The sequence below is a fragment of the Suricata suricatta genome, chromosome 10 (genome assembly GCF_006229205.1).
Source record: "Suricata suricatta isolate VVHF042 chromosome 10, meerkat_22Aug2017_6uvM2_HiC, whole genome shotgun sequence".
Lineage (NCBI taxonomy): Eukaryota > Metazoa > Chordata > Mammalia > Carnivora > Herpestidae > Suricata > Suricata suricatta.
Window position 1 is genome coordinate 91485416 of NC_043709.1, and position 25197 is coordinate 91510612.

General features: G+C 37.1%; 2 protein-coding genes across 5 annotated transcripts in view; one reads left to right on the forward strand and one right to left on the reverse strand.

Annotated features, from left to right (window-relative positions):
- PLBD1 (phospholipase B domain containing 1) overlaps positions 1 to 2308 on the forward strand; it is a 38313-nt gene extending 36005 nt beyond the window's left edge. Inside the window, exon 11 of the mRNA XM_029955532.1 lies at positions 2020 to 2308. Within this exon, the coding sequence (XP_029811392.1) occupies positions 2020 to 2238 (219 nt within the window). The 3' untranslated portion in view covers positions 2239 to 2308. The remainder of the gene's footprint in view (positions 1 to 2019) is intronic.
- Positions 2309 to 2995: 687 nt separating this feature from the next.
- Positions 2996 to 25197, reverse strand: part of ATF7IP (activating transcription factor 7 interacting protein) — a 117039-nt gene continuing 94837 nt past the window's right edge. For all 4 annotated transcript variants that reach the window (XM_029954955.1, XM_029954954.1, XM_029954956.1 and 1 more), the window contains 5 exons: positions 20408 to 20486; positions 17978 to 18133; positions 16071 to 16253; positions 10911 to 11023; positions 2996 to 7569 (listed from right to left, as the gene is read on the reverse strand). In XM_029954955.1, the coding sequence (XP_029810815.1) occupies positions 7150 to 7569; positions 10911 to 11023; positions 16071 to 16253; positions 17978 to 18133; positions 20408 to 20486 (951 nt within the window). In that variant the 3' untranslated portion in view covers positions 2996 to 7149. The remainder of the gene's footprint in view (positions 7570 to 10910; positions 11024 to 16070; positions 16254 to 17977; positions 18134 to 20407; positions 20487 to 25197) is intronic.

Consider the following 25197-nt stretch of genomic DNA (forward strand, 5'->3'; position numbering starts at 1 on the left):
CAGGTCATGATATCATGGTTCGTAGGTTTGAGCCCGTCCGGCTCTGTGCTGACAGCTCAGAGCCTGGAACCTGCTTCAGATTCTGTGTCTCCCTCTCTCTCTGACCCTTCCCTGCTCGCACTCTGTCTCCCCAAAGTAAATAAAAAACATTAAAAAATTAATACTATTAGATGTTTAGAATACTTTGTGGGTTATTTATTTTTTAATTAAAAACATTTTTTAATATTTATATATTTTTGAGAGCGAGAGTGCAAGTTGGGGAGGGGCAGAGAGAGAAGGAGACCCAGAATCTGAAGCAGGCTCCAGCTTGCTCTGTGTCAGCACAGAGCCCAATGTGGGGCGTGAACAAACTGTGAGATCATGACCCGAGCAAAGTCAGATGCTTAACAGGCTAGGCCACCTAGGCACACCATTAGTGGGTTATTTAAATGTACACCATCAGGATGACGATAGTGATGGTGATAATTGTTCAATGTCTTAAGTTTTGCCAGACTAGCCCAGAGCCCAAAGAACCTAGTATTAAGAGCAGTGTGACTTCACATTAAACAGGAATTGAATTTAGCTGAAGCAACAAGTATTGGACCAGATGTCCAAAGCACCATATTATAATTGTTAAGTGCTGTGGTATGTCTCTAATATAGGTAAAAAATAGCTATTACTTATTTGCAGTGGTGGGCTGAAGCCAGCTCATATGGGCTTTTAAGAACCAATTGTTAAAATCAGTTGACATCATGTGGATAGCTTGAAATCAGCCATGTGGGAGTATTTACACCATGGAAATCAGCAAACACTACAGATCAGGGTCTTATATCCTTAGAGAGCACACTACTGGGTTTGGAGTGTACCAGGATATGAGTCAGCCATTGAAGTTGGTGGAAAGAATCATTCTACCACATCTTTTTGCACTCCTGGGCATATGTTCTTTTGTTTGCTCTTTCAGTCCTAACTTCTGGAAGAAATAAATGTGTTAGAAGTGGAGTTAACTGTTAAGAATGCCCAGGCCCCTTATACATAATTTTTTCTATCAGCCTAATGCTTAAACAGAAGATGGTTTAGAGTCTTCTCATTCTTATTCAAGCTACTTTTTAGCTATAGGATAGCAAAGCTCTAGCCTTAATGACGTGTAACTATGTTGTGTCAAGTAAAATTTAGTGGATGTAGAGAGCCTGGCACCCATGAATCCCCAGTGAATGTTTCTTTCTTTTTAATGGTATTTGCAAACATTCAGGAAAGCATGCAAGCAGTGTTCTAGCCACTCCCGAATACACAGAGAGAATCACCTCTGCCACCTTGCCTGAGAGAGCCCAGGCCAAGCCTCCATCCGCCAAATGTTACTTGCCTCTGGAGAGAGGAGTCTGCCAACTTTTCAACAGAAGAGTTTCTGCTGAAGGATATACTTAATTTCTTAGCATTTTTTCTTGAGCCATTTTGGATATGTGGAAAATCAGAAGTTAGGAGGCATGTTCCTCCTTTTCCTCCAAGGTTAAGATAAGACCTGGTGCTTTCCAATGTTTAGGTGCTTTTGAGAACCACAGACCTCGTCTTTTGATAATGTTCCTTCTACTTTAAGACTCTTGTTACTGACCTAATAACAACTTGTATTGAAGCATATATTCTGCTTTATATAAACTGCTCCAAGCATGTGTTCTTGTTACTCCTGACAACCGCTCCAAGAAGTAGGGTCATTACCCTTTTACAAATGAGGAAACTGAGCCATATAGTGGTTAAGTTATAGTAAAATGTTTTGGAGTTAGAATTCTGAATATGAACATTTTGACTCCAGACCTTACACTTTGGGATCCGTTAACTTAATGCACTTCTACTCAGTTCACATCAGAATGCCAAATGGTTATGGAAGAGCATATTGTGGGAGCTTGCAAGATTTTGTTTTAAAAGGGGGGGCTAATATTGTGACTTTGGAAAAAAAGGACCAAAAAAACCCATGAGAAACAATAGGGATTTAGTGAAGTCTTGTCCAAATGGTTTTGTCTAAAACGTCCCTCTCCTTTCCCTTCCCAGGTGGCGGATATCCACCTAGCGTCGGAGTACACAGCCCATGCCATTAGTGGTCCCACGGTACAAGATGGCCTCCCTGTGTTCCACTGGAACCGTTTCAACAAAACTCTCCACCAGGGCATGCCAGAGACCTACAACTTTGATTTTATTATCATGAAACCAATTTTGAAACAGGACATTAAAATGAAGGAGGGACTTGAGGGAATAGAAGGTTGCATATAAGAGTCCAAAGGCACTATTTTAGCTATGTTTTTCCATTCAGAAATAATCTTAATAAAATATATTAAATTCAGTGTGTCCCTTTCGTTTTCTACTAGTGATGTTGTAGTTTTTGACAACAAACATTCACTATAGGGTGATACGGCGTAGAAGAAATGCTCTAAAAGATTGGACTAACTGGCTTCAGCGTACAAGCTCCTATACAAGATGGCAAGGCACTCTCCTTTTATGCCGGGCCGCACACACCACAGCCCCCAGGCTCCCGCGGAGAGTTGTGCCATGTGATAGGGGTCTTGCCAAAGGAATCTGAAATTAGTGTCACCTCCAGGCTTGGCCCCTAAAGGCCTGTACTCTGATATGCCCTTTCTCCTTCCCCTGGCTGGATATACGTAATGACAAAGCCCCAGGGAATGGGTAGAACTGCACTTTCAAAGGAATTTCTGATAGAAATGCAGTTAGTGATTTTTCCGATCATGAATAAGCACCAGCTGAGCCCTCACAGTGCAGACTAGGCACACAATATAACCTAAATGCTGTCTCCCATTAGTTCAAAGCCGCATGTCTAACATGGGAGCAAAACTCGACAGAACAATTTTTCTTTTAAAGCTAGAGAACCGTATGTGGTTTGAGTGATGAAATATTGCTGAGTAGGTTAAACAAACAATGTTACACAGTATAACGGGTGATTCTTAACAAGTGAGAGCCTTCCAAAAGCAACTCAAGGGCTGAGAGTAATTAGAATGAATCAGAATACTCAGAATGTTAAAAACCCAGTAGTTTATTTCAAAGTATAAATGTCAGGCTTGCTGGACAAAATCCCACTACAGTTAACACTTACACAGACACCACTCTACACTTAAAAAAGAAAAAAAACCCCACAAAAACCTTCAAAACCTAATAAAAATAGGGCAACCTGCTATAGCCCAGTTTATATTAGACATTAGGAAGGTCTTACATTGTCTTACTATTTACACTTTCAACTGCAATAAAGAAAAATCAGGATGCAAGTTTCCTACAAAAGATTTATTTTTATATTTAATTTTGAAATGGCTGAGAAAATAATAAAGCAAGGATCCCCAAAAGGTGTTTGATTGCCCAGTTACCTTATGTACAAAAACTAAAAAACAAAAACAGAAACAACCCTCACCATGGCATTTAAACATAAATGATGGGTACTTAGCTGACTACAAATTAAAAAAAAATTATGTAGCATGATAAAACTATTTGAAGAAGAAAAGACAAAACGTGTTTTATCATCCTTCCTCCCCACTGGCTGCCTCAAGGGAATTTTAGGAATTAGATCTAAGTCTGTCACACTAACGAAACACCTCGAGACTGTCTTTTTGTTTGTCCAAAAATTTTAAAGAGTGGGAGAGAGGCGTCACTCACCCAGTAAATAGTAAGGAAGGCAGAATCAACACATTGATTTTAGATAGAGTTATTGCCAACAATCCAGATTTGCGACATGGTTTTTTTCTGGAAATTAGAATAAAACAGGCCAATGACCGATTAATGATGAAATTAAAATAACAAATAAATCAAACGATACTGAAATAGCTCAAGAAGGAAAGTTGGGAGAAAACACTTGGAAGGTCTTTTCAGTACTCTACTGTGCTAAAATCACAGTATATCAAAGTAAGAGAAGATACCACAGGCATTATTTTGTTAATCTTGTACAGTACTGGAAAATTTGTGGAACAAGATAAATGCATATCATGCAACATTAGCATTCACCTTGCTGCATAAATGATAATTTGGAAGATGTAAGCAAAAGAGCAAATGACAAAAACTAAGTTAACACTTTTCCAATACAGTAAGAGAACTGTATAGGAAAGCCTGCCTGAGGGATTTGCAGACAGATGTACCAAAGATTATAAGCTCCTTGCTTTAGGTCACGTTTTTCATTTAAATCTTCCGTTTATTATCCAGCAATGGGGGTAGGGAGAGCGGGGCACACTCTCTGTGAGGCAAATGGCATCCCAACAAATACTTGTCAAGGAAGAAAGCTGTACGTCCTCACTTCTCTCATAAACATCTACTGTGTTAAACAGTATTGTGCATATTTTAAAGTGAGTCTAAACAAATAGGGATATAGTTACCGCATAAAGTTAACAATTAACAACAGATGTTGTCTTTGTAATTTATAAATTTACTGGCAAGAACATAATTTTTAAAAGAGGTTTACACTTAAAACAGGGTGAAAATTACTCCGACGAGGTGCAAAACAGAGAGTAACAAACATCACTGTTACTTTTTAAATGCCATATAACACCCTACATTTCAGGTCAATAGATCAGAAGTTTTCAGGATTTCCAATAAGGCAATGCTTAGACAAACATTGCCCAGCTAAAAATGTAGCAAACTTGCATTCTCAAAATGGGATAATCAAACTCATTTGTAATACTTTGTGAAAAGGTACCATGAAATAAAAAAGGTACCATGGAGTGTAAATTGCTACAATATAGTCTGTAATCAGTAGCTATTTCTAGTTGAGTCTTCCATTCTCTCTCCCAAAAGAAATGAGCCAAACAAAAAGCTCATCAACATTAAAACCTGCCCACAATAAAAGCTGACAGTGCTAAGCCTAGCATTTTTCAGTAAATTCAATATAGATGTTGCCTACAAATCCCATGGCACGCGAATTTGAGGAAAGCATCTCACAATATATGCTTTCTTCAAATAATTACTGTCTCTCTTTGTACCTTCCTTCCACCTTCTGGACTAAAAAGTTTTATTTTGCTGCAGTAAAGTGTTTTTAGCATTACTATTTGGTAATTTATTATTTTTTTCTTTGACAGAAAATACACAATATAGGCTAAAATATTTTCATTCTACTGGGCTTTCTTCACCTGATTACATAATGCTATGAAAGCTTTAAAAAAATTAGTGAATATAAATAAAAACATTCACCAAGGGAAGCTTTTCTAGGCTAGGGCAAATTGTCATCACATGACCATAAAACCGGCCAATAAAGAACAATTTTGAACATGGGCCTTCCTTTCTGCAGGAGGAATGGTCTTGATCACATAGTCAACAATGCAACCATTGCAGGTAAAACCATATGTACCTGCAGACATAGATAGGTGTTCACACACATCTAGAAGATCATCAAATTCTCTTTCAGAATTTTCATTGGCATGACATTGGCAACTTCTTTACCATCATCAGTCCTAGAATGAGTAACATCTACATGGTTGGCAAATTTGATTGATGAAAACTTTAATTCTCACTGTGGCCTCATTTTCTGAAAGTGAAAGGAAGGTTTTGGAACATTTACATTTTGGCAATCTGTAGGCTTCCTTCAGCATCAAACGTCACGCCTAGTGTGACAGGATACTGACCGGTGAAAGTCTCTAATGAGAGTTTTACAACTAGAATGCTTCCCATTACAAGCCATCAAAGTTGCAAACAAAGCAGCATTAACAGAAGGAATAGCTCCTTCCTGTAATTCCAGGAAAAACTAAAGACGAATTTATTTTGAGACAGTAGGAATTTAAATAAGGTAAGGGAAGATGACTTGAAAAACTATTCCACAAAGTCCACCAATTCCTTTCAGATTATTTCCAATCATTCTCCCTCGTCTCCACACTTACCCCATTTCTCCTGCCCTAAACTATCTACCCTCGAACACCTACCTGATACCAGTAGAGCTGGCACTCATACTCAAAGTCCAGGACCTAAAATGAATTTGAATATTTTTGAACAGGAACAGAGACACACAGAAAGTTATGCCTAATTGTTAAATAAAATAACCCCAAACCCTAGCCAAAGCTGACAGAAGGTAAATCAGGAAAAACTTGGCACCATCAAAACAAAGGTAAAAGGTTAAAACAGAAAAATGATATGACAACAAGGAAATAAAGCTTTCCCTTTGATATTTTAGTTCACTGTACTTGATATTTACCCTTTACTAGATCTGAAAGAATACTATGCTTTGAGTGATAAAGAGAACTAACATTGCTTTCATAATCTCTAACACAGTATGCAACATAAATTCTAAAATATGTTTGAAGAACAATTTTCTTACATTATATGGTCTTGGTCCATTTTACAGAGTTAATTTAAATAGTGACCAAAGATAAAAGCACTTACATTCCTAGAGGCAAAGAGCAAGTCAAGTCTGGGGAGTTATTCGTAGTGAAGCCACTGATAAGAATGTACCTGGAAGCCTTGGTTTAAACTGACTTGAGGGGAGTGAGCTGTGTTTAGTGGAGACGAGGGAGAGACGAAGGGCAGAGGGCTGGACGAGAAGATCAGCAATGGACAATGATCGTGTTTATTTTTGTAGTTAATCTCTAAGGCACAAAATAAATTTAAGAGCCAGATTAGGAAAGAGAGGGGCCACTGCAGATCTTTTTCACCTAATTAACAACAAGAGAAGAAAAAAGACAAACAGATCCTTTCCTGTGTTCAAGTTAACCTATTTTAAACTATTTAACCATTTTGCTTTTTCTTTCTTTGGGTTTTGTTTAGATTCAGTTAAAATCATTTAACCATGAACCTGGAGATCCCTTAGAAGTAGAATCATGCCAGTTACAGACCATACTTCTGATCCCTTGATCTATTTACTTTATAATTGAAGAGAGGTAAAATTAGAATGAAAATGGGAGATTCCACCGCAGTAAACATATAAATAGGGAAAAACACATAAACACCCACACATATTCCCCAGCCTTAAATCTAAAGCAAGGTGCACATTTACATTTCAAAACCTTGAAGCTTCAATTGTCCAGGAAAAGATTCTTGCTTTACGGGCTGTTTATTTTACTTCTGATTATAAACAAATGTAGTGTATATACACGGCTGTCCAAGAAATCTTGCACAGTGTGGATTTTACAATGGGTATCATGCACAAGATTAAAACAAGACCAAAAAGCGGAACTTGGAAAGAGGAAGAGATAGAGGCTCCAAGGTTTAACTGCTCTGGGAAGAGGAGATCACATCTGTTGATTGAGGGTCACAGAAAGGTCCAAAACGTCCATAAATATCCTTGGCTCGTACTGCAAAGTAGTATTTGCTGCCAGATACAAACTGGGTGAGAGTGCATGCCATGGGCAAGGGAAGTGCTTTCACTTCTCCAATCTTTTTCCATTGTGAGGGCACAGTGGCACTGGGTTCCTCGTGGTACGCATAGAGGTGATAGCTGTCCACAGTGGCACAGCTCCGATCGACCTCCAGGACACTCCATGACAGCACAATGCCGTTTTGACTCTGAACGCGTGCTAACTTCAAGTGTGGCTTCTGAGGCAGAGATGTGCTGGCAGCTTCTGGGGGCAGACGCTGTGGCTGTGGGGCTTCCGGTAAGGGTGCTGGGTGCACAGGGCGGGGGGGCTCCTAAAAAGAAGAGGCGTGTTGGTTTAATAATGATCACAGAAAGGACTCTTTCTGAATGCTACAACCAGAACAACTTAGAGATCATTTAGAGAGATATCATTTTATATCAAGAATACCAAGAAATACCAGTACTATACCACATTTGGCTAGTCCTATTTGGTGATTTGTTACCAATCACGCCATCAACAATGCTGCTGAGGTTACTCCTGCATACTTCCTACATCTAAAAACATGGAGCTTTCCTCAGGAAATCAAAGCCATTGCTAATGCAACATCATTTTGATAGACGCTAAAATAATCATCTGTCTCTAACAAAATAATTTATGTTTATATATGTTACAGATTCTCACTTTAGAATAATATAACATTTTAAATATTATGTTTCATGATACAGTCTGCAGTAAATGATTTCAGTATCCAACTTTACTTTTATTTTTAGGCCATTTTTCTATACAAAGACAGTAGCATACCATAAATAAGCACATTTAATGCTGAATGTATATATATTATGTTCTTGGTCAGTCTGCACAAAAATGGTGACATTTAAATTGGACAATGAAAGCTAAGATATAGAAATGTAGAAAGAGTAGTGTTCTTTTCTATCCATAGGTAAAACATGAATAAGCATTAGGAACGTAAAGGGATTTAGGGGCAATAACAGACATTACCTTTTACTTAGAAATAGGGTGTACAAATAAAAAAAGATAAATTTGAAAAGGTAGGTTAAGGCCATGTGAAAAAGCATGGACCAGTTCAAAAGATTTATCTAACACTGGACATTGTTATTATTATACCTAAATTTCAATAAAGATGATAATGATAATAATTTTTTCAAAAAAGATTCAAGTGTAAGCCAGGAAACAGGAATACAGTGATCTTTTTTTCCTCAAGTGGAACATATCATTGCTCCATGACCTTAGACTGAAAAGTCAAGAAACAAAGATTTCCTTAACTGAAATTTATTTCACATGAACTGTGTTTTAATATGCATTTCATAAAATGGGTAATTTATATACACTAAATAGTGAATTCTGTGAAGGTCTGATGGTATCTTTTTAATAAATTTCCATCCTTTGTCAAAGCTTAGTAGCAGTAATGCGCACACAGTAAGAACTCAAAAAGGATAATATCAAGGAATACAAATCTACTTAAATTCATATGCCTGGTAGAAAACATTCATATACACATCTAGAAAAAAATACGGTTCACAGTTTAAAAAAGCTAAAATAAATATAAATTCAGAAGGGAAAAGAAATCAAATTTAAATAAACACTGAAAGCTGGAGAAGTAGAAGTGATTTGAATACTGACCATGTTGCTATATTTTGTCTCTCAAATTGTCTTTTTTTTCTCAAATAATTTACTAACATAAGTAAATAACATTAACTAAACATACAGGCAGCAAGATCTAAGAGACGATGGCTGCAGCCATGAATCTAACTGAAGGGAGCAGAGGAATTTAACGAATCTGATAACAGCTTTAATAGTTATTATATCCCTTCTAATTCTAAAAATTCTAAGTCTCTGGATCTGCTCATATCATAAAACTTAATATTAAGTCAATGGAGTTTTGTTTTTTTTATTTTTGCCATTGCAATGGAGATTTTTATTCAAGTTTTACAAATGAAATGATATGACAGAGATCTACTTCAAAATAATCCAGTGCACATATACGTTACCAGAATAAGCAGGTGAACACCGATGAGAAAGACTAACCATACACTGACAAGTGTCAAGATGGGTGATGGGTAAGTGGACATGGTTACAGTACACTATTTTTATATATATTTGAAAATTCTTATTTAAAAACATCTCTTAAATTAATTAAAATAAAAGAATGTTCCTCCTGTAAGATACAGTTTATTTTACTAAGAAAATACACATGGGCTCCTCTTTTTAAAAAATGCTCTAGATGGGTCATCAAATTTGTAAAACTATAAGGTATTAGTGATGCTTATCAGATATTTTTGAAGAAATATAGAATGAAAGAAGTTATTTGTACCTGCGAACAACAGTAAGGGTACATTCACTACATATCCTTAGAGGACCGGACTTGAAACACTGAAAACAGGCTGCAGGTGCTGTGATCAGACAGCCCGAGTTACAATGTCTCTGACCTTAGTGTGGGTAATGACCTGAGTAACCACTCAGCATCTCTGTGACACTGTATCCTTTTCTATGAATGGAGAATAATAGTACACATAGGGTTGTTGAGAGTTAAATAAAATAATACATGTAAAGTACTTAGTAGAGCTCCTGGTATATAGTTAGTGCTCTGGTTTTGTCACTGTAGTGGAATAATAAAAATAACAGCTTTTAAGAGGATAGGCTCTAATGCTGGAATGCATGCATTTTCATGAGTTATGACCTTGGGCTGGTTATTCAACCTCTTTATGCATATCGTTAATAAAAAATAAAAAAGGAGACAAGAGTCCTAAAGGATTGCTGAGTGAGGGCCAAGTATATTAACAGTGCCTGGCACAGAGGAAATGCTCAAGAAATGCTGGCTGTTATTATGTATACTTAAAAAAGGACACTTGGGTGAAAAGTGATATGAACCCTCAATCTCGTCCCTTCTCATAAAGCCCACATTTCCACTTACATTTTTACACTGTACCAAATGCTGTTCTAATCATGTCACAGAGGATTGTGATATTGTTTTGGAGCCTAAATCTAAGGGGAAATCTTTGATCTGCGTTCTCTCTTCATAAATGAATTCCCAATGCCACGGGATTAATAAAAAACCAATAAAGTGATGATGATATACCAGATAGAACTGATAAGGTTTTGAGGAAAAGAATAAAGTTAGAAAAAATACTTTTTATTTATTTAAAAACATTTTTTAATGTTTATTATTTAGTTTTGAGAGAGAGAGAGAGAGAGAGAGAGAATGAGTGGGGGAGGGTCAGAGAGAGAGAGGGAGACACAGAATCTGAAGCAGGCTCCAGGCTCTGAGCTGTCAGCACAGAGTCCGATGTGGGCCCCAAACTCACGAACCATGAGATCATGGCCTGAGCCGAAATCAGACGCTCAACCAACTGAGCCACCCAGGTGCCCAGAAAAATATACTTTTTAAAATACTCTTTAAACACTCAAAACTACTCTTTTTAATTTAACCATGAGTTTAAAACGCTCTATTTCACTTCACAGGTACCAGTTGTGGACTCTTGTCCACTGTCCACAAGCGACTCAATGATCTTTGATGACCAACATCCCTAAGAAAATTTGTTCATAAGATCTGTTTTCTTAAATAAACTTTTATTGCCTGAAGAATGAATGCTAGCTACAATATCTGAAAGGTCTACAGAAAACAACTTTGGAAACTGAAGCCTCAACACTTACAGTATGCACTTGCGGTGGTCGGTGATGCACTGTGAGCTGAGGTCCTGTTGATCCCAGGGTTAGTCCGTTGTTGACAACATATGTTGTTGCTTGAGGCACTCGAACTGTGACACCTACAAAACAGAATGAAGGCATAAAACTAGAATTCTATCCTAAATTTGGTAAAACACTGATTAAACATTTGAAGCCAGAAAAGTTCTGCTTATATATAAAATATGGAAGGAAAAATATTTCTAACCTAGAAACCTATACTCAATCGAAATAAATTTTCCTACATGCAAGCAACCAAAAAAATCTACCTCCATGAATCCTTTCTCAAGTTGTCCTTGGAAGATGTGTGCCACCAATTATGAGAGAGAAAATCAAGAAAGAGGGAAAACTTAGGAGATACAGGAAACACGAGACCCAACTCAGAAGAAAAAATGAATGGAATTCCTACCAAGAGGACATGAACAAAAATCTTAAAACAGAAGAACATGGTGGCACTGTCACATGCAGGAGGCGAACAGGCGAGAACGGAGCAGTGTCATTCTGACGGCAGACAAAGTGAGGCTGTCTTCAAAAATATCTCTGCTGTCTCATCTTTACAACTAGGAGAGAAATCTCAGCTCTAAGTTATCCTTGATGTGTTTTAATGAGGTCCTTCACTTTCTGTCCATGTCATGCTGAACAGCTGAAGATACTTGATTCACAGAACAGAAAACTACTTTGACATATATTAGGGCAACAGAGGCAGACAATTTTTTTTTAAGCATTTACTTAAATTTTAGTTAGTTAACATTTAGTATAATAGTGGCTTCAGGAATAGAATTTAGTGACTCATCACTTACCTATAACAGCCAGTGCTCATAACAAGCGCCCTCCTTAATACCTTTTACCTATTCATCCCATTCCCTACCCACCTTCCCTCAATTTGCTCTTTATAATTAAGAGTCTCTTATGGTTTGCCTCCCTATTTTTCCCCCTCCCCATATGTAAATAATTGTGTTTCTTAAATTCCACATGTGAGTACCACATCATCTTTATCATCATTACATGGACATTTGGGTTTTCTCCACAGTTGGGTGGTTGTTGATAATGCTGCTGTAAGTACTGGAGTGCATGTACCCCTTCATATCAGTATGTTTATATTCTTTGGGTAAATATCTAGTGTGCAATTTCTGGGTTGTAGGGTAGTTCTGTTTATAACTTTTTGAGAAACCTCAATACTGTTTTCCAGTTTAAGAAGGTTCCCCTTTTTCCATATCCTTATCAACATGTGTTGTTTTCTGTATTGTTAATTTAGCCATTCTAAAAGGTGTGAGGTGTTATATCACCCTGGTTTTGATGAGTGGCGATGAGTATCTTTTCATGGGTCTATTGGCCATCTGGAGGTCTTCTTGGAAGAAAGGTCTGTTCAAGCCTTCTGCCCCATTTCTTAACTGAATTATTTGGTGTTGAGTTTGATACATTCTTTTAGATTTTGGATAATAACCCCCCCCCTTTTTTTTTTAACGTAGTCTTCACACCCAGTGTGGAGCTGATGTGCGGCTTGATTGCACAACCCTGACATCAAGACCTGAACTGAGCAAGAGTCGGATGCTTAACCAACTGAGCCACCCAGGACCCCCTGGATACTAGCCCTTATGAAATAAATCCCTTTGCCAATATCTTCTATTCTGTAGGCTGCCTTTAGGTTTGTCAATTGTTTCCTTTGCTGTGCAGAAGTTTTTATCTTGATGAAGTCCCAATAGTTCATCTTTGCTTTTGTTTCTACCTCCTCCAGAAATATATCTATAAGAAGCTGCTATGGTGGAGGTCAAAGAGGTTGCTGCCCATTTTCTCCTCTAGGATTTTGATGGCTTCCTGTCTCACACTCAGGTCTTTTGACTCATTTTGAATTTATTTTTGTGTATGGTGTAAGAAAGTGGTCCAGTTTCATTCTTCTGCAGGTAGCTATCCAGTTTTCCGAACACCATTTGTTGAGCAGACTGTCTTCTTTCCATTGGATATTCTTTCCTGCTTTGTCAAATATTAGTTGACCATATACAGTTGTGAATCCATTTCTGGACTTTCTATTATACTCCACTGACCAAAGTGTTTGTTTTTGCGCCAGTACCATTCTGTCTTAATGACCACAGCTTTGTGATATAGCTTGAAATCTGGAATTGTGATGCCTTCAGCTTTTCTTTTTTTTTTCAAGATTGCTTTGGCTTTGCAGGGTCTTTTGTAATGCCATTCAAATGTTAGGATTGTTTGCTTTAGCTATGTGAAAAGTGCTGGTGGTATTTTGATTGGAATTTCATTAAATGTGCACACTGCTTTGAATAGTATAGACATTCTTCCAACTGATGAGCAGGAAATGTTTTCCCATTTCTTGGTGTCCCCTTCAATTTCTTTCAGAACTATTCCACAGTTTTCAGAGTATAGATGTTTTACCCCTTTAGGTAGGTTTACTCCTAGTTATCTTACTGTTTTTGGTGCAGTTATAAATGGGACTGATTCCTTGATTTCTCTTTCTGCTTCTTCATTATTGGTATATAGAAGTGCAACAGATTTCCACACAGTGATTTTATATCCTGTGACTTTGCTGAATTTGTGTATCAGTTCTAGCAATTTTTTGGTGGAGCCTTTGGGCTTTCTATAGAATATCATATCATCTGCAAATAATGAAAGTTGGTCTTCTTCCTTGCCAATTTAGATGTTGTTTATTTCTTTTTGTTTGATTGACGAGGCTAGGACTTCCATGACGATGTTAAATAACAATGATGAGAGTGGGCACCCCTGTCTTGCTTCTGACCATAGAGGATAATATTAGTTGTGGGTCTTTTGTATATGGCCTTTATGATGTCGAGGTGTCTTCCCTCTATCCCTGCTTTGTTGAGGGTTCTTATTAACAACGTATGCTGTATTTTGTCAAATGTTTTCTCTACATCTATTGAGATGACTTACATTGACTGACTTACAAATATTGAACCACACTTGTAGTTCAGGAATAAATCCCACTTGGTTATGGTGAATAATTCTTTTAATGTACTGTTGGATTCAATTTGTTGGTATCTTGTTGAGAATTTTTGCATCCATATTCATGAGGGATATTGACTATAGTTTTTCAAGTGGAGTCTTTGTCTGGTTTTGGAATCAAGGTAAGACTGGCCTTGTAGAAGAAGTTTGGAAGTTCTCCTTCCATTTCTGTTTTTTCAAACACTTTGAAAAGAAAAGGTATTAACTCTTCTTTAAATGTCTGGTAGAACTCCCCTGGGAAGCCTCTGGCCCAGGATTCTTGTTGGTTGGGAGAGTTTTGATTATGGATTCAATTTCTTCGCTGGTTATGGGTCTGTTCAAATTTTCTGTTTCTTCCTGTTTTAGTTTTGGTAGTTTGTGAGTTTTGTCCATTTCTTCCAGATTATCCAGTTTGTTGGCATATAGTTTGTCATAATACTATAATTGGTTGTATTTCTGTGTTGTTGGTTGTGATCTCTCCTCTTTCATTTATGATTTCATTTATTTGGGTCCTTTCTCTTTTCTAAGTTTGGCCAGGAGTTTAACTATTCTTTAAATTCTTTCAAAGAACCAGTTCTTAGTTTTGTTGATATGTTCTATTGAAGTTTTTTGGTTGTTATTTCTCTGTAATTTATTTGTACTCTAATGTTTATTAGTTTCCTTCTTCTGCTGGCTTTAGGCTTTATTTGCTGTTCCTTTTCTAGCTCCTTTAGGTGTAAGGTTAGGTTGTGTATTTGACTTTTCTTGTTCCTTGAGGTATACCTGTATTGTCATGGACTTCCTTCTGATGTCCACTTTTGCTGAGTCCCAAATGTTCTAGACTGTTGTGCTTTCATTTTCATTTGCTTCCATGTATTATTTTTCTTCTTTAATTTCCTGCTTATCCCATTCATTCTTTAGTAGTATGTTCTTTAACCTCCAGGTATTTGTGGTCTTTCCAAATTTTTTCTTGTGGGGTTTCAAGTTTCATAGCATTATAGTCTGAAAATATGCATAGTGTGGTCTCAGTCATTAGTTGAGGCCTAATTTATGTTCTACTATGTGGTCTATTCTGGAGAATGCTCCATGGGCACTTGGGGGGAAAAACGGGCATCCTGCTGTGCTAGGATGAACTGTTCTGAATACATCTGTTAGAAGCAGACAATTTAGTTGCCTACTGCCTGGACCACATTCCTGCCATATATATAGTTCCTGGCCTATGCTATATAGTCCTGCCTGGTACCTTGACTATGGTGAGTGCAGTTTCTCAGAACTCATTCATGACCATACTGACTGATTTCCCAGAAAAAACCCTTGTAAGCTTAAGAAAATTGAGGCCAGACTGTGAATCAGAAACTTTTCTTAGTTTATTTTCTCCTGGAAATTATCACATAATGATGGCAGTTTCTTTAAATAGCTAAATTTGCCCTGGTTATTAAATTTTATCAAACTAAATGCTTTTTGGGGAAGCCTGGGTGGTACAGTCAGTTGAGTGTCCACCTTTGGCTCAGGTCATAACCTGAGTTCATGAGTTTGAGTCCTACACCTGGCTCACTGCTATTAGCACAGAGCCTGCTTTGGATCCTCTGCAGCCCCCTCTATCTGCACCTCCCCACTCATTCTCTTTCTCTCTCAAAAATAAAATAAAAACATTAAAATAAAACCTTTATGTATGCTTGTTATATAAACCTCTATAGGCATATTTTACTGAATATAACATATATATAAAATACATGTATATGTGTGTATATATGTATATAAATAATTGTGTTAGGTGTGTGTGCATGCACATGTAAACAACAGATTTCCTTTAACATTTTCTGACCTTTAATTTACCTTCTCAACCACCTTCCATACTTTTAAGACTCTCTCATTGGAGGCTATTCTTTACCACTATTTTCATTATCTGGGCCAAGCCACAATTGATCTTTCCCATTTTAATTAGGCAAGGTATCTCTTAACAGAGTGCAGACCAGTATTAAACAGAGTATTTTGAGAGTATAGGCCATAAATACAGTTAAATTGAAGACAACACATGAAGCACACATATAATATACGTGTCCAATTTTCTGGTTAACTCTCCAAAGAGAAGAAAACAATTAAATTAGTTTAATTATGATATCTCTGTCAATACAAGCCAGTTAAATGCTAAAGCACTACATGTAACTTGGGGCCCTACACAAGAAAAGAGTCTCTTACTATTTTGGGGATTGACCTGCCGAACAGCAGGAGCCTGCATAACAGTTCCTCGCAGGGGAGCCTGAGCGGGTGGTGCTGGGAGAGTTGTATAAACCACTTGGTGGTTTGCAGGCGCTCTCGGTACAGGGAGTCTTGTAGTCACCTGAGTTACTGGACGATGTGTTACATTCACGGTGGTTGGAGCTAATGAAAAGCAAAAAAACATACCAAAATGCAGTTAAGTTCTATGTTAAGTAAATAGTATTAATTGTAATTAATGTCACACAAAATCTAATTAACTACAATAAAGAGAGAAATATAGATGACAGTCTCCTTTGTAATATTGAAAGATAAAAGTGGTAAAGCCAACCAAAATTAATACTACTATTATTATAATCCAAGCTTCCAAAGGAAAGGCTGTCTCAACCACGCCCAATGCCCTTCACACTCTTGATTAGGTAAAAAACATGTGAAGATTAAGAATTAAGATGGTCATGGAGGGGGGTTACTTGTGGGGAGAAGCACTGGGTGTTATATGGAAACCAATTTGACAACAAACTATGTCACACAAAAAAAAGAGTATGATCTTAAGGGAGTGACTTAAAACAGCAAATTTTCACCCTTTCATGTTTAATTATTCCTAGTAGAGTGGAATTTGGGGCCCGTTAGGCCTTCTACTAATGGCATAAATCCAATAGTAACTGTATACTCACAGTCCAAGAAACTGGCTAGCCTCTATTACTGACATTTTCTTTAGGTGAACTGAGCTGTCTCTTATTCAAAGCAATAAAATATAAATTAAAATACAGAATTCTTCAGTCTCTACTCCAGCATTCCTCTTAATATATGTTCCAGAGAACACTGATGCCTTTAGTGATGTTAACATATATCTATCAAAAAAGTCCTAAATGTTCACTGACAGCATGGAACTATAATAATTACTTTAGGAGTTAACATTTTCTTGTTAATTAATTCCCTGAATTACTATCATATTTTACAAATAATCACACATTAACTATATAATAAAAATAATAAATCTACTTTTATATAGAAAAATGGGTTCTATAATAAAATAAATTTGGAGGTAAAGAGTGAATATGATAAAGATAAAAAAGGTTTTATTAATGGCTTACTTCCTAGAGTCTTCACTTACTTTAGTCTTTACACATCTGAACTTTCAACGTGAGCTTTGAGAATGCGGAAATATACAAGGAGGAATGCTTATCTCTTCATCTCTTTCTTACCCATTTTATCTATACTATACATGATTTGTCTACATAAATAATATTCTCCTAAATTACCTAAATTGGTGACTTACACTTTGATTTCACTAGATAAAATTCCATGTAAACTCAATGTTTTCCTTAATGAGAAAAATTCTTATTTAAGTATTTTGCAGATAAATCTCTAATGATGGGCTATTTCATAAAAAAGAAAAATTGTCTTAATTGGCTTCCAGTTTAAGGAGATCTAGGCTACATCTTGAAAATGCCAGATTTATAACTTCTTGAAAGGCAGTGAGTAAAATATTCGTATAGATCTCCCAATGGTAGTGTTAAGCCAGTTAAAACTAGTTCAAGTTAAGAATCACTTAAAATTTATTTCATCAGTCACTTACTACTTCATGGGCATAATCAGAACAAATCAACACACCATTCCTTCCAGAGAAACTATATCCATTTTGGCGGCTTGCCGTGGCAGGTGACCAAGACACATACAATTTTTCTTCTTTATAACCACTCCATATTAGTACTGTTACTTAAGATGGTCAGCAAAACTGTGTTATACTACATTCAGAAAGATGCACTGTCCTCAAAATAACAGAAAGTTATCCTTAATCTTCTCTCTAATCTTTCCACTTAATTCCATAGTCATATTTCACAGCAGGTGAAACTAAAAGCTTCAACTCAATGATTCAGCAAGTTTACCTGTAGGTAGTAAATGTATGGTTGTCTGTGATGGTCCACTTGTTGGCACCCCAGATGGTTGAAGAGGTGGTGCTGGCTGGATGGGTTGCAAAGGTCGAGACACAGGCTGAGAAGAACCCATGGTTGACACAGGAGTATGATTTAGCTTTTTCGGCTCTATTAATTAAAGATGAGACAGTGTAATTACTGGTAGAAAAAAAAATACAGGTTCTCCTTTCATTTGTGAATTTTAGGTTTGCTTGCCCCTCACTTACATTTACTGCTAAGAAAACAATTTATTTCTATTTTAATTATGTGTATTCTTGCCAGGTGAAAACACCGTATTACAACCTTAAATAATTCACTGTTGGTTCTATCCCACCTTCTAATTCACATTTACAGAAATAGAATTTTACATTTTTTTATGAATGAATACTATTTTTAAACTCAATACAATATCCTGTCATACAGAGCCATTTCATTTCCTAATTCATATATATCTATGTATCTATTATCAAGGACATTCTCCTAAACAAATACCTATACATCGATGAGTTTATCACCTGTGATCTTAAACTCCAATTACTGCTGCTTAGGTACTTTTGTTTGATAATACAGGTGGTTGCTTATTTACACTAGCCAGTCTTTAAAATAAGATACGCATAGTGTCTAATCTCGAAAAAAAGTCTTAAACAGCCTATGAAATAAATATTTGCATCTCAGAAAAAGCCTTAAATACTAACTAACACTATGTGGCATAATGTAAAGAGTATAACCAAAGCCCTTCTATCCAAAATGATCCCCAATGATTTCTGTCCTAAGGAATTCTTCACTAAAATGTAAATAAAATTTAAGGCTGTAGCTACGTTAATTGGGTCCTGATGGAAGACAATACATTTCAGAATGGGAAAATTTAAGGTTCAAAGGTGGGGCTATAAAAAAAGACTCTGTAAGGCAGGGTTATTAGAGAACAACAGTAAAGGCACTGATAACTTTCAGAATCAGCCCTGTGTCCTCTAAAAAATAACATGTATTTATTTTGTCCTCTAGGGTTTCATTATATTTAGACTTGTCTATAAACAGAAAAAGAAAAAAGAAAAGTCAATGCAAATAATTTGAAACTTTTTATGTAAAAAATAATACTGGTATGAATTCAATTGTGACAAATGATGGCATAAGTCTTTCAATTTTACATCAGTTATACCAAAGAATTGATTTTACTATCACATAATCAGCTTGCTTTCCTAAAACCAATGAATGATCTTATTCTCTAAAGTATTTAAGTGTTAGGTGATTTTTAAATTTAATGTCTTTAAGATAATAATTAGGGGCGCTTGAGTGGCTCAGTCAGTTAAGCGTCCAGCTTCCGGCTTCAGCTCAGGTCATGATCTCACGGTTTGTGGGTTCAAGCCCCACGTTGGGTTCTGTGCTGACAGCTAGTTCAGAGCCTGGAGCCTGCTTCAGATTCTGTGTCTCCCTCTCTCTCTAACCCTCCCCTGCTCATGCTGTCTCTCTCTGTCCCTCAAAAATAAAAAACATTAAAAAAAATAAGAAAAAAGATAATAATTAGCCTACTACCTTATCTTAGATTTTCCATATGCATTATATAATTATCACCACACAGTTTTACAGATATGTCTGTGAATAGTAGTGCAAATAAGTTTGAGAAATACTTTATACCTTGAATCTTTCTTGGAAAAATTTCATTATAAATTAGCATAGTCGAGCTCAGTGAAGTCTATATTAAGAGCAAAAAAACCCATACAATTTTGTTTAATTCAACATTCCTCCAAGTATATTTAACCACTGAACTTTTTATTCAGATATTAACACTGGAGAAGAATAATTGAGAATACTGGTTGTAATTTCTAAATACTGTAACTCAAAATAATATTGAGGATTTTAGGGGTGCAGGCTTTTTAACATCACCTTCATTCTGTTTCTATAATACTGAAGAAGATTAATTCAAGGAACCCAAATTAAATACATCCACATGTGATAGTACACACTTAAAGGGCAGGTGAGTGCGCATGTGCGCGCACACCTACACACACAGAAAGAACGCTTCATTTAGGGTCAGAGGACCTGGGTTTGATTCCCAGTTCCCTAATTGACTCTGACTCGTTCTCTTTGAATCTATTCTCAACTATAAAATGCGCATTACAGAGTTATTGCAAAGACCAAGTGAAATATATGATATAAAAAGAGGGGTGCTCCAGAAGTTAAACAGTCTCCTAAATGCTCTGTTTTTCTCTATGCTTTGTTCATATTCATTTAAGACTTTTAAATTCATTCAACTTTTAAATTCTCATATAAAAACCTCATCCTAAAATGGATACAAATATATTAAACAAAATGCTGTAGAGATCTGTCTTCACTAATTATACTGGATTAAGAGGAAAAAAATGTTACAAAGCATTCCTTGGTACTGGTACCATTACTTATAAGTACCTTGTGAAGCTCCACTCTCTTCATCATCCATTGTGAGGTCAATGACACCACCTGAATCACTGCCTGTGGCTTTTCCACTCTAAAAAACAAAATTTCTACACTTTGCAAAGGAAACTCTGGCAGACATAGAGGAAAACTGAAATAAGGGGCAACAAGAATAAACGAGTGGCCTGGTTCAATCTGGACCCCTAAATGGCACTACCTGAAAAAACAGAGCTTGTCAGAAAGATCATCCCAAATGAAACTCTACAAGTTTTTTGTGTATCTGTCAAATGCATAGAGCTATTAAAGTGATTAGGTACTTTAACTGGTGAGTGATTAGATGAAGCACAAACACTATATATTTTCTAACATTTAATATGTTGATGAATTACATTAATATTAATTACTATACTAATATAGTACCAATATTAAATATTATATTAATATTACATTAGTATTAATTACTATACTAATACTAGTATCAATATTAATTCACCAAAATGCCAAAAGCAACTTCAAAGCTAGAATTAAGTTACACAAAATAATCTAAATCTATGTTTCTTCCCGAAAAAAGATATGATAGAATAAGATATAGTGTGCTTTACTATTAACTGACATCCAGTGTGACCAAAGTCAACCCATTGTATCAAATCATTAGAAATGCAATTCAAAAAGATTTTTTAACTCCACAATAGCAACAAAAAAAGGACAGTACAACACAGACCTAAAGAACCAATAACTTTGAGTTAAAAAGACTGATGACATCTTTTAGTTCCAGCACATAAAGGTAAATTTATGTTAAAAGGTAATATCCTCAATTTCTAAAGTATGGATATGGATCTGTTATGAGGACTAATCCAAATATGCATACAAAGAGCTTAACATTAGGCATAACACAAGCTATGTAATAAATGCTAATCATAATTACTTTATATTATACTGAGATCAGCTCTAAATGATTATGGTTTTTAAAACTGCAAATCTCAGAGTTTATAAAATAAAAGGAAACTTTGCCTTGACATTAAAAACTCAAGGCCCAATCTGAAGATAATGATGTAATTCTAAATCTTAGCAATTATAAATCTTTCAATAATGACTTGATAGAAATGACTTAACACACACCACAATTTAAAAATCCCAAACTAGGGAGCCAAGATGGCAGAGAGGAAGGGAGCTCTGTAAACTTCATCTGCCCCATCTACCGAACTGAGAAGGACATTACTCTCATCTGCAAGAGCGGGAGGAGAAAATATGGACTCCAGAAAGAAGAGAACCTCAAAGATACCTGAGTGAGTGCGAACTGGGGAGATTGGAAAATAGGCCAGCCTGAGAGGGGCAGGGGAGGTGGGAGCCCCAGCCCAACACGGGGCAAACGTGCAGAGCCCAAGAGACAAAGGAAAGAGACAGAGAGACTGAACACGCTCATAGTACTGTTTCTGAGGAAGAGGTAAAGAACGCTTAACGTGCTTGGAGAGAGAAACTCACTCCATAGATAACTGCTGGGTAGCCCAAATCCCAAACCCAGGTGGTGCAAGGGAAAAAACAGCTTCCAGCCCTGCTCCACCTTGGAAGGGAGTCAGCGGCCAAGGTGGCAGTGGAGTCAGGGACGCTCACGTCGACCTTGGTTTTGGGAGTGGGAGCATGCACCTCATTTCCACGGTGCATCTCGCCCCCAGCACTGGCTGTGTGAATCCTGAATCCCAGGTGCCAACAGGGAAAAAATAGCCCCCTCCTCTGTGCAATCCCAGCAGGGAGTTGGCGGTGGCGGAGGCCTGGGCAGGTGCTCAGGCTGCAGGAGCTTCCAGCTCATTTCCGGCAGCACACCTCGGGCAGCCAGAAGCCAAGAGAAACTCATTCCTCCCCCAGTGCGATCCGGGCTGGGGGTTGAGAATCAGCAGTTGTGTCTCTAACAGCACGCACTTCACTTCCTGCTGTGCATCTCGCCTCAGGCAGGGGCAGCCAAAATCCCTGCCTGAGCCAAGACGAACTGATTCCTTCCCCTAAGAAGCCAGCCACCAAAGCAAATACATCTCATCTGTGGTTGCATAAAAGTGCATGCATGTCCTTGAACTTTGAACCAAGGCAGGCCTGGAAAACACAACTCAGCTCAACCGCAGCACAAGGAGATCGGGCTCATTGGAGTGGCCTACAGTGCTTAGTTCAGCGGAGCTTGGCAAGCCACCATTCTACTCTCTGCAGACACCAAGGCTGAGCCTCTGAGAGCAGCCTCTGAGACCTACCACACCAAACCACGCCTATCCATCAGGGGGAGCTGCTGCTGTTTTTTTGTTAATAATTTTTTTCTTTTTCTTTTTTCTTCATTTTTTTCTTTTTTTGCACTTATTTTTATTATTGTTATTACCTTTTTTTTACTTAAGTTTTTCTTAAATTTTTATTCCTTATTTTCCTTTCTCCTTTCTCCCTTTTTTTTACCTTCTTGCAATCCAGATATATTCTCCTGTTTCTCATCCTTACCTCTCCCCTCAACTGGTCATACACTTTTAGACTGTCCACTGTCCTTTGTTGTCTCTGACTCCTTTTATTTTTTTATTTTTTTTTTCTTCTACTCTTCTTTTCGTCTCCTTCCTCTCCATTTTCTTTCTTTTCTTTCCCCCTTTTAATGTGTTTGTTTGATTTGTCTGTGCGTTTGTGTGCTTCTGTTCCCACTGTTTTGCCTGTCTGTTTTCCTTCTTAGGGCTACACCAAGAAACAAGCCAAAATGTGCAGGATGGCGAGTCCCAAATATTGCTGAGTGGGGAAATAAAATATTCAAAGGCACAACAAGAGAAACTGAGAGACACCATTTAAAGAATATTTCCTAAAACAACATGCCCTGGACAGTCAATAAGCCTCCTTTAACAGAGAAATATTAAAAGGTGCACAGTGCACAACGAGCTTTCTAAAGCTGACAAGTGACAGAAAACTAGCAAAAATGACAAAACGAAGGAACTCTCCCCTGACAAACCTCCAGAAGGAAGTCACAGCCACATAACTGCTCAAGGCAGATCTAGACAACATACTGGATCAAGAATTTTAAAAACTTGGCATAAAATTAATCGCTGAGGTTGAAAAAAGCATCAAAGAATCAACAGAGACAATTACTAGGCACTTTGAAAATAGGTGTGATAAGTTAAAAAAGGCTATAGATAAGGTGAATAACTGGAGGCAGCCACCTCAAGGATTGACAAGGCATAGAGAAGAATAGGTGAATTAGAAGATATAGTTATAGCAAAAGAGAAAGCTGAAAAAAAAAGAGAGAAATTAATCCAGGAGCAGGAAAGGAAAATTCAAGACCTGAGTGATACAATCAAATGGAACAACATCCATATCATAGGAATTCCTTAAGAGGAAGACAGAGAGAAAGGGCCTGAAGGGATACGGGACCAAATTATAACGGAGAATTTCCCAAATCTGGGAAAAAGACATTCAAATTCAAGAGGCACAAAGAACACCCTTAAGAAGTACTTTGAATCGGCCTTTGACACGACATATCATACTGAAACTGGCAAAATATAAAGATAAAGAAAGAATTCTGAAAGCAGCTAGGGTGAAAAGGGCCCTTACATACCAAAAGAAACCTATCAGAGTGGTTACAGACCTATCAAATGAAACTTGGCAGGCCAAGAAGGAATGGCAGGAAATCTTCAATGTGATGAACAGAAAAAACATGCAGCCAAGAATCCTTTATCCAGCAAGCCTGTCATTCAGAATAGAAGGAGAGATAAAAGTGTTCCCAAATAAACAAAAATGGAGAGAATTCATGACACCAAACCAGCCCTACAGGAAATCCTAAGAGGGACTCTATGAGGGAAATGTTGCAAAGAATACAAGGTGCCAGAGGCACCACGATAAACATGAATTCTAGGGAGAACACAATGACTCTAAACCCACATTTTTCAATAATAACACTGAATGTAAACGGACTAAATGCTCCAACCAAATGACACAGGGTAGCAGAATGGATCAAAAAACAAAATCCATCTATTTGCTGTCTACAAGAGGCTCATTTTCGACAGGAAGACACCTTCATGTTGAAAGTAAAGGGATAGAGAAATATCTATCATGCGACTGGGGGCCAAAAGAAAGCTGGAGTAGCCATACTAATATCAGACAAACTGGACTTCAAAGTCAAGGCAGTAACAAGAGATGAAGAAGGACATTATAAAATAATTACAGGGTCTCTCCATCAGGAAGAGCTAACAATTATAAACATCTATGTGCCATATTCGGGAGCACCCAAATACATAAAATTAATCACAGAAAGAAACAATCCTTTTGACAAAAATGTGCTAATTGCAGGGGACTTTAATACTCAACTGTCAGCAATGGATAGATCAACCAGACAGAAAATCACTAAGGAAACAATGGACCTGAACAACACATTGGAACAGATGGAACTGATAGATATATTTAGAACTCTGCACACTGAAGTTAGGAAATTCACCTTCTTTTTGAGTGCACATGGCACATTCTCTAAGATAGATCATATACTGGGGCATAAAGCAGCCCTCCATATGTATAAATGAATAGAGATCATACCATGCACACATTCAGATCACAGTGCTATGAAACTTGAAATTACCCACAGGAAATAGTCTGGAAAACCTCCAAAAATATAGAGGTTAAAAACCACCCTATTAAGAATGATTGCATTAATCAGGCAATTCGAGAAGAAATGAAAAAATATATGGAAACCAACGAAAATGAAAATACAACAATCCAAAATCTCTGGGATGCAGCAAAGGCAGTCCTAAGAGGAAAATTCATTGCAAAACAGGCCTATTTCAACAAACTAGAAAAAGCACAAA